Genomic DNA, 14,285 nt, shown 5'->3' with positions numbered 1-14,285 from the left:
GATTAGACGCCCTTCCTTTCTTGTCCACGCGCTGTAAGATAAACCATATTCGTTTTAATAATCCGACTCTAATCGACTTTGATTTAATGGTTTAGAAATAAATAATAAAAAGGAAAAAAAAAAGCAAAAAATAGGGTGCATATTTTGGGAATAGGTTCAATGAAATGGTTGATTGGAGGATTAATATCCGATTTACCCCCTATAAAAAATGACTGAAAAATACGCATTCAAGACTCCCTAGACATGGTCATGGTGTGACAAATATGTTATGTGTGTGCATTATAAATGTGTGTGAGTGACATGCTTTGACTCTAGTGTATGACCATGGGACTTAAGTGCCTAGACTTAATTAAAGACTTGGACATGGTTTGAACCATTAATAAATCGGTAAACTGATTTGTGGACTCTTTAATTAGACACGTCGTGATGACTCGAGCAAGAAACTGGACTGTCGCTTTAACAACAGGACTGTCGCCACTGTCTAAAGCCTGTCGCCAGACGACATAACTGTTGCCAGGCGACAGACAATATACAGAGGTGCCACAGCCCAGATTTCTGCACCATTGCTGAAACATTAATCTGGACTGTTTCCAATAATTTTACTCTAAAGGGACATGCCTAAAGTCGTACTAAGTCAAGTTGATTGATTTATTAGCCTTTAATTAATCCTAAATTAATTAATTAAGTAGACAAAGTCCTTTTTAGTCATAAGTCAATTTATTTAGTCTCAAACACAAGTCTAACAAACAGTTAGCACATATATAGTATGCACAATCAAGTATGCACTAGTAGTTCATATAGGCACAATATGATGCAATGAGTTTGCAACCTAACCATGGCTCTAGTTCTCTGAAGTTCAAGGATATGAGTTAAGTCAAAGAGGGTCCATGGTTACGAGTCCAGATGAATTGCGCGGAAGCCTAACCGTGAAGTGTTGGCGCGTATGGATGGGACCCCGCAAGTTAAAAACTTGCTTCCATGGGATGGTGGATTCACAAACTTGCATGTACCCGTCGTTGCTAGGAGCGTTCGTTTGGGTAGATGTAGCATGAACCCCCAGAGGGTTATGTCCATATGTAGAACACATATGGTTTCAGAAAAGTGAGAAAAGCTCAATTTGGAAGTAGAATCGAACCAACAGTACTGAAATGGTCAAAACAAGAAGGCAAGAGTTCTGGCTCGGTATTGGAAGAACTTGGCGCCAGACTACAGGAACTGTCGCCGCAAAAGAACAGAACTGTCGCCAGGCGACGGTCTCTGTTTTCTAGACGCGAGATCCAACATGCCTCAGTAGGTATTTGTGTTCTTAGAATTTTCCAGATTTCGCAGTATTATTTCGATTCTAGTTGTGAAATAAATTTCTCAAATTTCCTACGTGTAAAATCCTATGTTTTTGATTCATTTCGGTTAGTCTATCCAATGAGGACCTTTTTTATGCATATGACAATAATGTTAATCAAAATTACGCACATGAAATACTTAAAATTTTTGGAGTCTCATCCGCTTATTTTAAATCATTGCCAAAATAAATTTAAGGAATTAAAATAGAAATCCTCCCCAGTGGTGTCGCAAAAAAACTGTAGGGAATATTTCAAGCATTATGATCCCATGCTTGAATCCCACTGTGATCATACACTAAAGTATGGTGGCATTCCAAAGGGAAGAAAGCTAGAGCAAAAGAGTCGCCAATAAGTTTTAGGAACTTGTAAACCTAAAACGATCTAGGAGATCGTCAACTCCATAAAGTCTCGAACCAAACAGGGTTCGGGGATGAGGGTACGAATCCAATCTACAAAAGAATGGACCCGCCCTATAAAATAGGCCTCTACTTTGTTCTGCTCGTATTCATGTGCGCTCTCTAACTAACCTGCAAACAATATATTAACCCTAAACCTGTTTAATTTATGTTGGTTGAATATTAATGCACAAATAAATCTATTATTGGCGATCACTTGAATTAAAATCATATTAGCCTAAACCAAATTATTAACTGTCTTATTAAGCGTGATTTCAAATACAAATTCCCTTTAACAAGCATAATGGTATAATCAAGCAATAACCATAATTATATATAATATCAAGCAACATAATAATCATAATAATGATAATAACAATAACCATGTTAAGGCATAATAAAGCTTAAATAAAATAGCAAGATCCTAGGCATGATACTAACAAGATTAATAACAAATCCTAGCATTTCACTAAGCATTAAAGATCAAAGCTTTAAACCTAACATGGTACTAACATGCTATTAAAAAGAATAAAAGGCACCCTAAACATGATACTAGAAAGCAATAAAGACATCCTAACATGATACCAGGAATTAATAAACAATAAACATGCTTTCTACATTGAAAGAGAGTAATAAGATTACATATTTTGAAGCCTCTTACCTATTTCTAATAACTAAATACACAAGTTAGTAAACTTCAAAGAAAATAATAAAGAATCAAAGAATTAAACAAGAATCAAATTAAATAAAGTTTAAACTAGATTTGGACCAAACCCTCAGAAAATATTAAACCTTGCACGTCTAGGGTGAAGGTAACTTCGAACTTGGCTGAACGATTCTAAATCTTATGTATGCGGAATTGTGTTTAGTAAAAGGTTGGTTTAGAAAGAGAGAGAGAAAGAAAACATATATTGCTCAAGAGAGAATAGAGAGAATTAATGATTCTGAATGAATGAAAACGGAGGTTTAGGACCCATTTATAAGGAAAATAGTCCGGAAAAATAAAACATAGAATTTGATAAGGAATAAAACTACACGCCGTCGCCAGAAATACCCACTGTATCTGTCGCGGGGCGACAAATCTGTCGCCAAGCGACAATCTCACTTGCACGCGCTTTCCACGCGGAATCCGATCTTTTACCAAATTGATCTACGGAATCCGTACAGAAGATAAAACGTATCTTTTAAAAATAATAATATAATAATATTTTATTCCAAATAAAAATCCATCTCAAAATAACTATTAATCTAATAATATTAGAATTTAAAAGAACCTTCTAGAAACATGTAAAAAAATTAGAATTAATCCTAATAATTTTAGGAATAATAATTAACATTGGGCCCTCCTCTAGATCATTGGGTCGTATGTAAATAATTAACCGGGCCCAGTTTAGTATTTTGGCCATAACTTCCTCAATATTCATCGGAATTGGGCTTATAATATATCGTTGGAAAGGTCTTTTCGAGCCCCATCCAATACCAATATTATTGGACCTTTATTATGGACATAACTAAACTAGATTGGTTATTTTTAATAAATAGAGTTGTTTTCAAAAACAGAGAGAGGAGAATTTTAATAAAAACTAAACCGCAACACTTGACTTTTCAACACTTTTACCTTATTTGATTATGGTTCAACGTGAAAGGCATTCATCACTGGGTTTGGTTTTGGGGAGACACAAATGGGTGTCTACAACGTCATAACGGAATTCTCCCTTCTATATATAGTAGTTTCTTTCTATTTGTAGATAGCTTGGATTAGATTTAGATTAGAATTAGTTTTAGATTGAATTTTTGGAGGAGAGAGAAAAATACTTGTTCTTAGATTTCTAGAGAGAGAAACTTTGGATTTCATGATTGATGATTAAATATTGCTACATTTTGATTTGATTTCTATCAAGTTTGTAAGAATTTTGTACTCTTTAATACAATCTTATGTTTGATTTCATTTGTTTTGTTGATTGATTAAGTTTGTTGATAGTTTGATTGATTTAGTTTGAATTAGCTTGATTTCAATTGATGAATATGAATTTGTTGATTAGTTTAGCTTTGATTTTGATGTTCTTAATGGATTGTGAGTAGTTTGATTGCTAGGGTAATGGTGAAGCATGTATTAGTAATGAATTGAAGTTAATTTGGGGAAATTGATTGAGTTGATAATGTGATTAAATTGGTTAATTGATTTTCTGCATGTGTGTGCTTGATTTAGGCTTGATCACCCTAGTTATTCACACTAGATTGCATTGTAAGTTCACATTGATACGGACCATTGATTTGTGGCTTACATTTACACGACTGAAGTATCTTTTTACGTTTCCTAGCTAGAGTTTATCGTAGTTGGCGCTAGTTAGACCTCTAGGAGAATAGCTTGATATGTTCTTTGCAATATTGATTTTCCCTCACATTGCTTGACTTAATTGATTGACCTCCCAAATTAGTTGATTTCATTATGATTGCATGTGGATCATATCCCTAGTGTTTATCATCTTTGATTATTACAAGTTTATTTGGTGCGATTAGCCTTAGTCTTAGCCTTACAACCCCAATTTTGAATTCGGAATAGCTTAGCATAAGGCAATAGACTTTCAAACACTATTTCTTTGGGTTCGACCCTTGACTTACTACTATAATTGTATTGGGGTTAGTATTGTATAAATTTTGTTTGATTGTTTGGGGAAGGTAGGCCAACGACCTACCATTTCACCATCGATCGAAATGGCGCCGTTTTCGGGGAACGGTGTCTTGATTGTGTATTGTTGTTGAGTCTATTCCATCTTATTGAAAAAAAAACAAAAAGATTTTCTTTTAGGCTACATTTGTAGCCATGCTACTAATAATTTTGGTTTGAGAATTGTGTGTGCAAGTGAACATGGAAGAAGCTCAAAGGTTGACATTGAAGGAATTAGGCACTTCGGAAGCTTACAAGTATGAGAGTGGAATTGTTCCATTGATGGTTCCGGATCATGATTTTGAAATTAAACCGGCCATGACTATTTTGGTTGAGAGGAGGCAATTTGGAGGTACAAAGAGTGAAAATCCTCTTAATTATCTCAAAGATTTTGAGAAATATAGAATACTATCCTGGTAACCGGAGTTGCTCAAGAGTACATAAGACTCAAGTTGTTCCCCTTATCTCTCATTGGAAGAGGTCTAGAGTGGTTGGACATAGAGGTCAAACCAAGGTCCTTAAGAACGTGGGATGAGGTTACAAAGGCTTTCTTATTTCGCTTTTTCCCTCAAAAGAAGGCGGCGGAATCAAGAACTTTGATCCAAAATTTTAAGCAAGGGCCTAGAGAGAGTCTCTATAAAAAATGGGAGAGATACAAGGAGTATCAAAGAGAGTGTCCATATCATGGGATTCCTAATTATCAAATCATACAAATCTTTTATGGTGGGTTGAGTTCTCATGGAAGAGCAAGCCTAGATGCCGGAGCCGGAGGCTTAAAAATGAACAAAACGGAAGAAGAAGTGGTGGAATCAATAGATGAAGTGGTGCGACATTATATGAATTGGCAAGAAGTGGAGAAAGAGCCAACTAGCAAAGGGTGCTCAATCGAACAACTTAATGCCATTAATGATTTGACTACGTTGATTGCAGATTTAGGGAAAGAAGTTGTTTCACTCTAAGCAAAGCTTGAGAAACCACCTTCGCAAGCTCCGATTCTTCCCTCTCAAATTAAGGGGAGAGGTACACTTTCTTACCCTAACTCTAATCCTTCTTCTGGTTACATGGTTAGAGGATGTTGTCCTTGTGATTTATGTGGAATGAATGATCATGATGCTTCTATGTGCCCCAATGTTCCTTGTGATGAATGCGATGGAATTGAAGTTTAGCATGTGAATTATGTTAATGATCATGAATGTGAACCTAGAAATGATGTTCAAAGAAATGTTGGAAATAGGAATTATCATAATCATGTGAACCATAATAATTATAACCAAAGTGGAGGTTGTAGACATCATGGAGTCCAAGGGATTAATGGTAGCTATAATAACAATGGTTATAATGGTGAAGGTCATGGCCAAGGACATAGGGATCATAACCAAAGTTATGGTAGCCATAGTCAACAAAGTGGCCAAAATTAAGCTTGGGGTAATTGGAATAATCAAAGTAGGGGATATTTTCAAGCAAAGTTTCAAAGAGGCTCCCTAATTGGTTTAGTTACAAATGTTCAAGGTTTAAGTGATGATTCCTATGATCAACCATTTTCTTCTAGGAATTTCATGGAAGGAATTATTGAGAAACAAGCCAAGATGCTAGAAACTTACATGGCTTTGAATGATGAGAAATTCAATCACATTTTGACTTATAATAAAGACTTAGGTGATAAACTCTCTCAATTAGCTAATGTGTTAAAGAATATGCGGATTCTTCTTCTTTGACTTCACCTAGATTAGATTCTAAGAACCCTATCACTACTACAATTTGACTTTGTGCTACGGATATTACTGTGGCACAAGTTTGAAATTCCCGTGGCAATGCTGTTTAGCCACGGGAATTCATTGAAAATACTGTCGTGGCACAAGTGTGCGTGGCTAGGTGATTGCCACGGGAAAAAAGGTATCGTGGCATAAATGATTTTTTTTGCCACAAGTTTTCTCGTGGCTAAATATGTCCTCTAGCTACAAGTATAATCATGGCAAGTAGGAGTTACCCGTGGCTAACTAACTCACTAAGCCACATGCGTATCTTTATCAGGTTCTTGATGATGAAAGTAGTGTTTTACATGCTACTAAATAATGAGAATAGATATTTCACATGTAGTTGCAACATCTACTATAAGTCAATATTAATGAAATAAATTTGCTAACTATTTCAAATTGAATAATAAAATTTTATAACCAAAGAAGATGCGTGCATATATATTGAGTACATGGAATTAATTTAATAGGTCTTCACAAAGTCAAAGTAATATTAGTAAAAAAATCCTTAATAATTTGCATAATTAAAAAACCTACAATAAATTTGTCTTTATAATATCCCACTCATAAAAAAACAATACTCCAATAATTCATCTTGTACTTCATGATCTCTGGTTAGTGTCAACTTTCAAAGCTCCAATTAATTTTAATTCATCCTACCTGCAACAAATGAGAAAAAAATGTATTTAGAAGAAAAAAATTTATCATTAAATAGTCATATGATATAACAGCAGCATTTTTCAAAAAAACAAAAAATCAGTTAATTATTCAAATCCCTACAAACGTTAATCTATAGCTGACCAACTACGTAGCCAAAATAGCATTAACAAAAAACAGATCCAAAATTATCTATCAAAGAGCAAGTAGAGTAGATTTTATTGTTGTGTCAAAGAAATCAAACAAGCTATAAAACAATCTGAGTAGTTGGATAACAAAAAATAAATAAATAAATAAATAAAAAGAATAATTTAGAAAGTTTACCGGCTTACTTGAAGTCTTGAAGATGACGAGCTAGTACTCTCTGAATCATCACTTTTGGAAGCATTTATCCCACAACCTTGTAGTATCTTTTTAAGCCTTTTCTCCCATAACTTGTTATTAGCAGCTATTTTTTGGTCTACCTCATCCCTAGCTGCTTCCGCTTCTTTCCTTGCAAGCTCCGCATTTTTTCTAGCATTTTCTGCTTCTTTCCTTGCGTCTTCGGAATCTTTTCGTGCTTCTTGGACTGCTTGCTGAGCATTCTTTTTTACATCTATCATCTCATGAGCTAGATTTATACGAGATGGCTTAACCCCAAAGTGATCAGTAATGCTTTTACCTCCTCCGTATGCACGCAAATATCCATGAGTTTCTTCACCTAGCACCTTCACAAATATTTGTTCATCTGTGAAGTTATTAAGCCCTTGTTCTCTTTCTTCATTCAACTTTTTCATCTCAGACTAAACACCAATACAAAGAAATTAAATTAAGTCATACAAGCTTTCAGATTTTGTGACAAATATAATTCAAAACAAAATTGAAATACACTTACAACTGCATGCATATTATAAGCTAAGGCAACATCATTAACTGATTTCTTTGATTTCCTCTTACGAGTTTCAATTAACAGCTCAACTCGTGAACATTCTTTCCCATGTTTTTCTTTCTACAACACAAATAATCATTGTTATTAATTCACTTTAGAAGAGGTAAAATTTAATAAACTCCTATTTTCAGTAACTTACAAATTCATCTTTCGTGCGAGCAAAACTTTTAGTCCCATTATAGTGAGGCATCTTTTGATGAGATCGACTTTCAGCAGCTTTCATACTCTTTGCCTATGGTAAATAAAAAAATTAATGTACTACAAATCTAAAATTTAATACATATAATATAAGAACTTTTAATACCTGAAATTTTTCATCACTCCAAAGTTCAACCAAGTACTTCCAGTCCGCTTTAAGTAGCTTTTCAGGCTTATTTTTCAAGCGTTCAGCTTTTGTTTTAAGATTTGGATCATCATAATATTTTCGTTTCAACTTATGTCTACTGTCTCTATATAATTTTCTAGCATGTTTAAGAACACTGTCTTTTCTTATCTCAGGGTCATCAAATGAACATTTTTCCTGTAAAAAATAAGAAAAAAAATAAGATCGGATTACGTAGAGCAAAGACAACACTTTGAAAAAAGCTTCTTACCAAAACACAACTCCAAATATGTTCCTTTTTATCCGGCTGAATGTCTTCCCAATCTTTAACTTGCAAAGGAATGACGGCGCGATTTCTTACTTGTTCACCCAAGAAAAAAGCAAAGAGTGATGAATTTTTTCCAACAGGAATGCCATCCTTATTAAACTCCACATATATTTTTTCTCCAGGAGGCAACATAGTAAGCTTTCTGCAGTATACAGGCCCTCGCCTTCTCTTAACAGGACCTAAACATTAAGAGTTATGAAAATAGTAATTATAAAAATGATTTTTCTAAAAAAAAAAAATGGAAAAGAAAAAAAACAACAACAAAGACAATACAATGTATATTATATCACCTTCTACTACAATAAGCCTTCTATCTCCATCTAATTCATCATCAACCACATGAGTAGATACATCACCTGTTACTTGAAAATCCTCATCATTGTTTATCTCCATATCCTCTTTCATATGTGCAATTACAAAAACATTCATAAAACAAGATGAAAAGGTATTACAGTATAGTTATTGCTGATGTCTTCAAGAATGATAATTTCACTTACCTTGATTCATTTGATCATCATCAAATAAATGCTCATTCATATATGATTAAACGTTGTATAAAATCCCAATTTTAGCACAATGTAATTCTAATAGCCAAATATTATGTAACGTGTAAACAAAAAAAATTATTATTTATAAACTACCTTTATTCATTTCAACCTCATTATCAGCATTTTCATTCAAATCCTCTACAATTCCTTCTATATCTTGTATGTCTGCAATGTACAAGTATAAAAAAGTAAATTTTTTTAAAAGCATACAACGACGCCACAAATCCCTTATATTGAAAGAACAATTCTATTTTAATTTCATAATTCATTAAAAGGAACCAATGGCTTTTACCTTCATCTTGACCAATATTTTTTTGATGTGCATTTGATTGTACGTGATTACTAATGGCTGCATTAAGGAAGACATATATTTAATTTTATGTTACTCTGAGTTATAAACATTTAGATAATTCAAATATTCATATCACATACCCTGTTCCACAACTTTCATGGCTTTTGAAAGTGATTTAAAAGTTTTATCTCCTACCATTGCTGCTTGTTGCTTTTTATTCATATTAAAAAACTTAGCCACAGACATTGGTGGAATGAATTGACTTTTTTTCAGCTTTCCTTTTGTTGCAGAACGCTTATCCTGAAACATGTAATTAAGCAGATAACAAAAACTTGATGTCCATATAAATTATTAAATAACTAGTTTATGAAAGTACCTTCTTCGGCATTGCAATATCATCTTCTTTCTCATATTCATTATCATCTAGAAAATTCATGTCGTCCTCCTCATCATCAAAGTTTGGAACATAGTCCTTATCTTTCTTAGTCACATTTTGGCTCTTCTTCATCTTCTTATTTCCTTTTTTGCTTTCCACTAAACTTGTCAAGGATGCTGAAATACGCTTGATACCCAAGGATTGCATTCTATACTTATTATCCTGAATCCTCCTTAACCTTTGTTGTTCATACTCATTTTGCTGGCCACTATTCTTGTATGAAGTATTAATTCCAACTTTCTCCATCATTAAACCTGCACTAAAAGTATTAATAGCTATATACCATATAATCATTAGTTTACATCATAAATTACTATATCATGCAACTTTTCTAGATCATGATTTATAAAGCATAATATATCGAACAAAATTTATATTAAAATGTCATACTATAACATTAGTGAAAGAAAATTAATTTAAAAAATTAATTTAAAGAAACAAAAATCATGCAATATAATCATCATCGTCCTCATCTCCATCATTATCACATTCTTCTTCACCATCAGTGTCATTGTCTGTATCAAAATCAAATTCATCATCTTCGATTTCATTATCATTGACAACTTTAGGTTGATTTTGATCAGTTGCATCAATGATTATGTCATCAATATCATCTCTTTGGTCTTCAAATTGATAAGGAGTGTCCTCTAAGTCATGAGCCGATAAGAAAACATTAGGAACAGCTCCTGAGTCACTTTGTTGTAAAGCATCCTCATCTAAATCGGCATTTTCATTTTCTGGGACGTTGTATTGATGTCGCGGATGGGTCTTAAGCACAACCAACCAGCTTGGATCAAATCCGTCTCTAACAAAAAATACTTGTTGGGCTTGAGACATAAGCACGAATGGCTCATCAGTAATTAACTTACATTTAGTGTTAACACTAACTACACCGCTTTGGTCAATCTTAACCCCTTTACCAATCTTATGAACATCCCACCAATCACAACGAAACAAGATCACACGCTTTCCATCTAAATACTGCAGCATAATTATGTCATTAAGCACCCCAAAGTAGTCAATATTTTTTGACTCTGCAATTCCTTTAACCATAACACCAGAATTCTGATTTTTTCTCTTCTTTTCTATGTCCTTAGTATGAAACCTGAATCCATTAGCCAAATATCCACCAAAACACTGGACACCATTAAAAGGCCCTAAAGCCAAAGTTTTTAAATTTTGACAACTTGATCCTCACTTTCTGGCAATGTTGTAACCTGGTTCGATATGAGACGGTCAGTTAAGTGTTAATAAGAATTAAAAAATATATATAATTATGTATTATCATACCCGATCTTGAAACCATTCTACCAAATTTTTATCAGATCCCGCTTCTGCATATTCACTGTTAAAAAAAAGGAAAACTATTGTTATACAAGTGTCCAAATACTTTGTATAACATAAATAAATTAAGGAAAATAAGAAAGTTCATACTTTAAGTATGACTCAGCTTCGTCGCAATTTTTAAGCACATATTCTCGAGCTTGTATCAACTCTTCGGTAGTTAGAGATTTAGATTTAGCCTTTCCCAAGGGAACACCATATGATGCAAATATTGATAATCCCTTATAAGCATCAGTTTCTTCTTCTGCATTCCTCTCTAACATGTTATATTTAGTCTCCATATCATTTAAATATCTTGAACAAAAGAACATACACTCCTCTATTATATATCCTTCCGCAATGGATCCCTCTGGTCTATTTTTATTGCGAACATATGATTTGAATTTTCGTAATAACCTGTAAGACAACACTATAAATTTTGAATATATGTTCATGTTAACAAAGAAATTTCACAATTCATTCAAAATAAAATACCTTTCAATAGGATACATCCATCGATAATGAACTGGCCCTGCTATCTTAGCTTCCTCAGCTAGGTGAACACATAAGTGCACCATTACATCAAAAAAAGAGGGAAGAAAAATCTTTTCCATTTCACACAAGGTGATTGCAATATGATCCTCAAGATCATTCAAGTCCATTAATTTTAAAGTCTTGGAACACAAATTCTTAAAAAATGCACTCAATTTAGTAATCACCTCGTACACTTTAGAAGATGATACTCCACGAATTGCCAACGGCAACAATTCCTCTAAAAGCACATGACAATCATGCGTTTTAAGTCCCCATATTTTACGCTTCTCAAGATTGATGCACTTAGAAAAGTTAGATGAATACCCATCCGGAACTTTAATATCCTCCAAAAATTTGTACACTGTTAATTTTTGAGCTTTGGATAATGTATAAGGTGCTGGTGGCATATGCCATTTACCATCAATCAATTTTGGAGCAAGATGCTTCATAATCTTTACATGTTTCAAATCATGTCTAGCTTTAATATTGTCTTTGCTTTTACCTTCAATGTCGAGTAAAGTGCCAAGAATATTATCACAAACATTTTTTTCGATATGCATAACATCAAGATTATGACGAAGCAAGAGGTTATTCCAATAAGGCAATTTAAAAAATATACTCTGCTTTTTCCAATTGTCATTTCTCTTTGGTAACTTACTGGTCTTCCCAAACTTCATACCTTCAAGATCCTTAACTTGCTCTAATATTTCACTACCTGATAATTTCTTTGGTGGACCCCTTGTTTCAACTTTACCATTAAAAGACTTATTGTGTCTCCATTTGTGATCAGCAGGTAAAAAGCAACGATGATCCATATAACAACACTTCCCACAATTAGGTAATCTAGTTGAAGAGGTTTCATTCAAACAACGGGGACAAGCCTTATAGCCCTTAGTAGACGACCCAGATAAGTTAGCATAAGCTGGAAAATCGTTGATGGTCCATAAGAGAGCTGCATGCATAGGAAAATATTCATTTTTTGATGCATCATAAGTCTTAGCCCCGAATTCCCACAATTGCTTTAGCTCTTCAACTAAAGGTTGTAAGTATACATCAATATTATTTCCTGGTGCGCTTTTGCCTGGAATTAACAAAGATAGCATAGTATAAGGTTGTTTCATACACATCCATGGCGGGAGATTATACACAACAATCACTACTGGCCATATGCTATAATCACTTCTTAAACCACCAAATGGGTTAAATCCATCAGATGCCAAACCTAATCTGACGTTTCGAGAATCTGCAGCAAATGACTTATATGTCACATCAAAATGTTTCCATGCTTTACTATCTGCTGGATGCCTAAGAACTCCATCATCTTCCCGCTTGTCTTTATGCCATCTCATTTCATTAGCAGTTTTAGAAGACATAAACAACCTTTGTAACCTTGGTGTTAATGGAAAATATCGTAGCACCTTAGGGGAAGTTGTGTCACGTTTAGTATCACATACAGTACACTTTTCAAGGTTAGCATTCTCTTTCCAGAACAACATACAATCATTCTCACATGCTTCAATCTTCTCATAATCAAAACCCAAATCAGTGATCATTTTACGTGCTTCATAGTATGTTGATGGCACATTTGAATCACTAGGTAACACACTTTTAAACATTTTAAGCATACTTGTAAAAGCTTTGTTAGTTATCCCTTCCATACACTTAATCTGGAACAACTTTAATATAAATGACAACTTTGAAAAGTTATCACAACCAGGGTATAAACGTTGTTGAGCATCTCTCATCAAATTTTCAAAAGATTCAACTCCCTTTGTACCCTTAACATGCTCATTATCATGTGTCTGTCCCTCTTCTGGTTGGTTATTAAGTTCATCTAGAATGTCGTTTGAGCTCATTGGCCCATGAGCCTCATATATCATATCAAAGATTTCATCTTGACCCTTATCATCACCTATTTCAATTCTACGTCGTTTTTCTTGAGGTTTAAATTCACCATGATAGATCCAGCGAACATAACCTTTCACCATTCCATTTAATAGCAAATCATCATAAATCTCTTCCCTTGTCTTGTGGCGACTATTGTTACATCGATTACAAGGGCAAGGGACTTTAGTTTCCTCTTCCTCATCATCAATACTACTAGATTGATCAGTAAAAGCAAAGTCTAAAAACTCTATCACCCCATTTATGTACAATGTATGAGTTCTATCATCACAACCCATCCATTCCAACCTTTTCCTTATTAAAAGATCTGAAGTATCCATATCTTTAGTGAAAAAGTAGCTACAAGATACATAATTAGAAAAAAATAAATAAAAATTCAATACATGTGAGCATTTGAACGTAATTCTGGAGGAAATTTATTTGAATACATAAGCCCCACCTAATGTAAGAACTAAGCACTACTTATAGCTTCTGATTAATAATGGTAAAATAAAACAACATCATGATTTATCTTAAAAACACACAAATTAATATTTATGATGCCTCTAAAGATCAAAATACACTAATAACTATTATCACAAATGTAAAAAAAAAAAAAAAATATAAAGTTAGTTAATATGCATAAAACCATGTAATCTATGAATTAAAGTTTGTTAGCTAAGTAAGGATTGAGGGAACAACGTATATAGAGAAACAAGAGTCAATAATTCAAAGAAGAAAGATTAATAAGGGTAATTTTGTATTTTTGTTATTTATTCCCCATCTATTCTCATCCACTATCCAAACAAAGTATGGTCATATTTTTCTATATTCTCAACAATCATTTCCCAATCCCATTCCCAAATTTTAATCCCC

At 33.6% G+C, this 14,285-nt stretch overlaps 1 protein-coding gene across 1 annotated transcript; it reads right to left on the bottom strand.

Moving 5' to 3' along the window:
• Nucleotides 1-10,112: 10,112 nt before the first annotated feature.
• On the bottom strand, nt 10,113-13,750 carry LOC145594225 (uncharacterized). Its single transcript, XM_081650559.1, has 4 exons — nt 11,487-13,750; nt 11,103-11,408; nt 10,959-11,013; nt 10,113-10,805 (listed from the first exon to the last, which is right to left on the bottom strand). Exons 1-4 carry the CDS (start codon nt 13,748-13,750, stop codon nt 10,113-10,115), a joined length of 3,318 nt encoding a protein of 1,105 aa, XP_081506685.1.
• Nucleotides 13,751-14,285: the final 535 nt, after the last annotated feature.

This window comes from Chenopodium album, chromosome 19 (assembly GCF_948465745.1).
Source record: "Chenopodium album chromosome 19, dcCheAlbu1.1, whole genome shotgun sequence".
Taxonomy (NCBI): Eukaryota; Viridiplantae; Streptophyta; class Magnoliopsida; order Caryophyllales; family Amaranthaceae; genus Chenopodium; species Chenopodium album.
Note: the sequence above shows the minus strand (reverse complement) of the source record. Positions and strands in the feature narration are given on the sequence as shown.

Excerpts from the sequence above, each read along its gene's own strand:
- LOC145594225 (XM_081650559.1), bottom strand. The coding sequence starts at position 13,750 with ATGGATACTTCAGATCTTTTAATAAGGAAAAGGTTGGAATGGATGGGT. Across the intron at positions 11,014-11,102 it reads GAAGCTGAGTCATACTTAAA|TGAATATGCAGAAGCGGGAT; the intron begins GTATGAACTTTC and ends TTTTTTTAACAG. Across the intron at positions 10,806-10,958 it reads TAGAATGGTTTCAAGATCGG|TGTTTTGGTGGATATTTGGC; the intron begins GTATGATAATAC and ends AATGGTGTCCAG.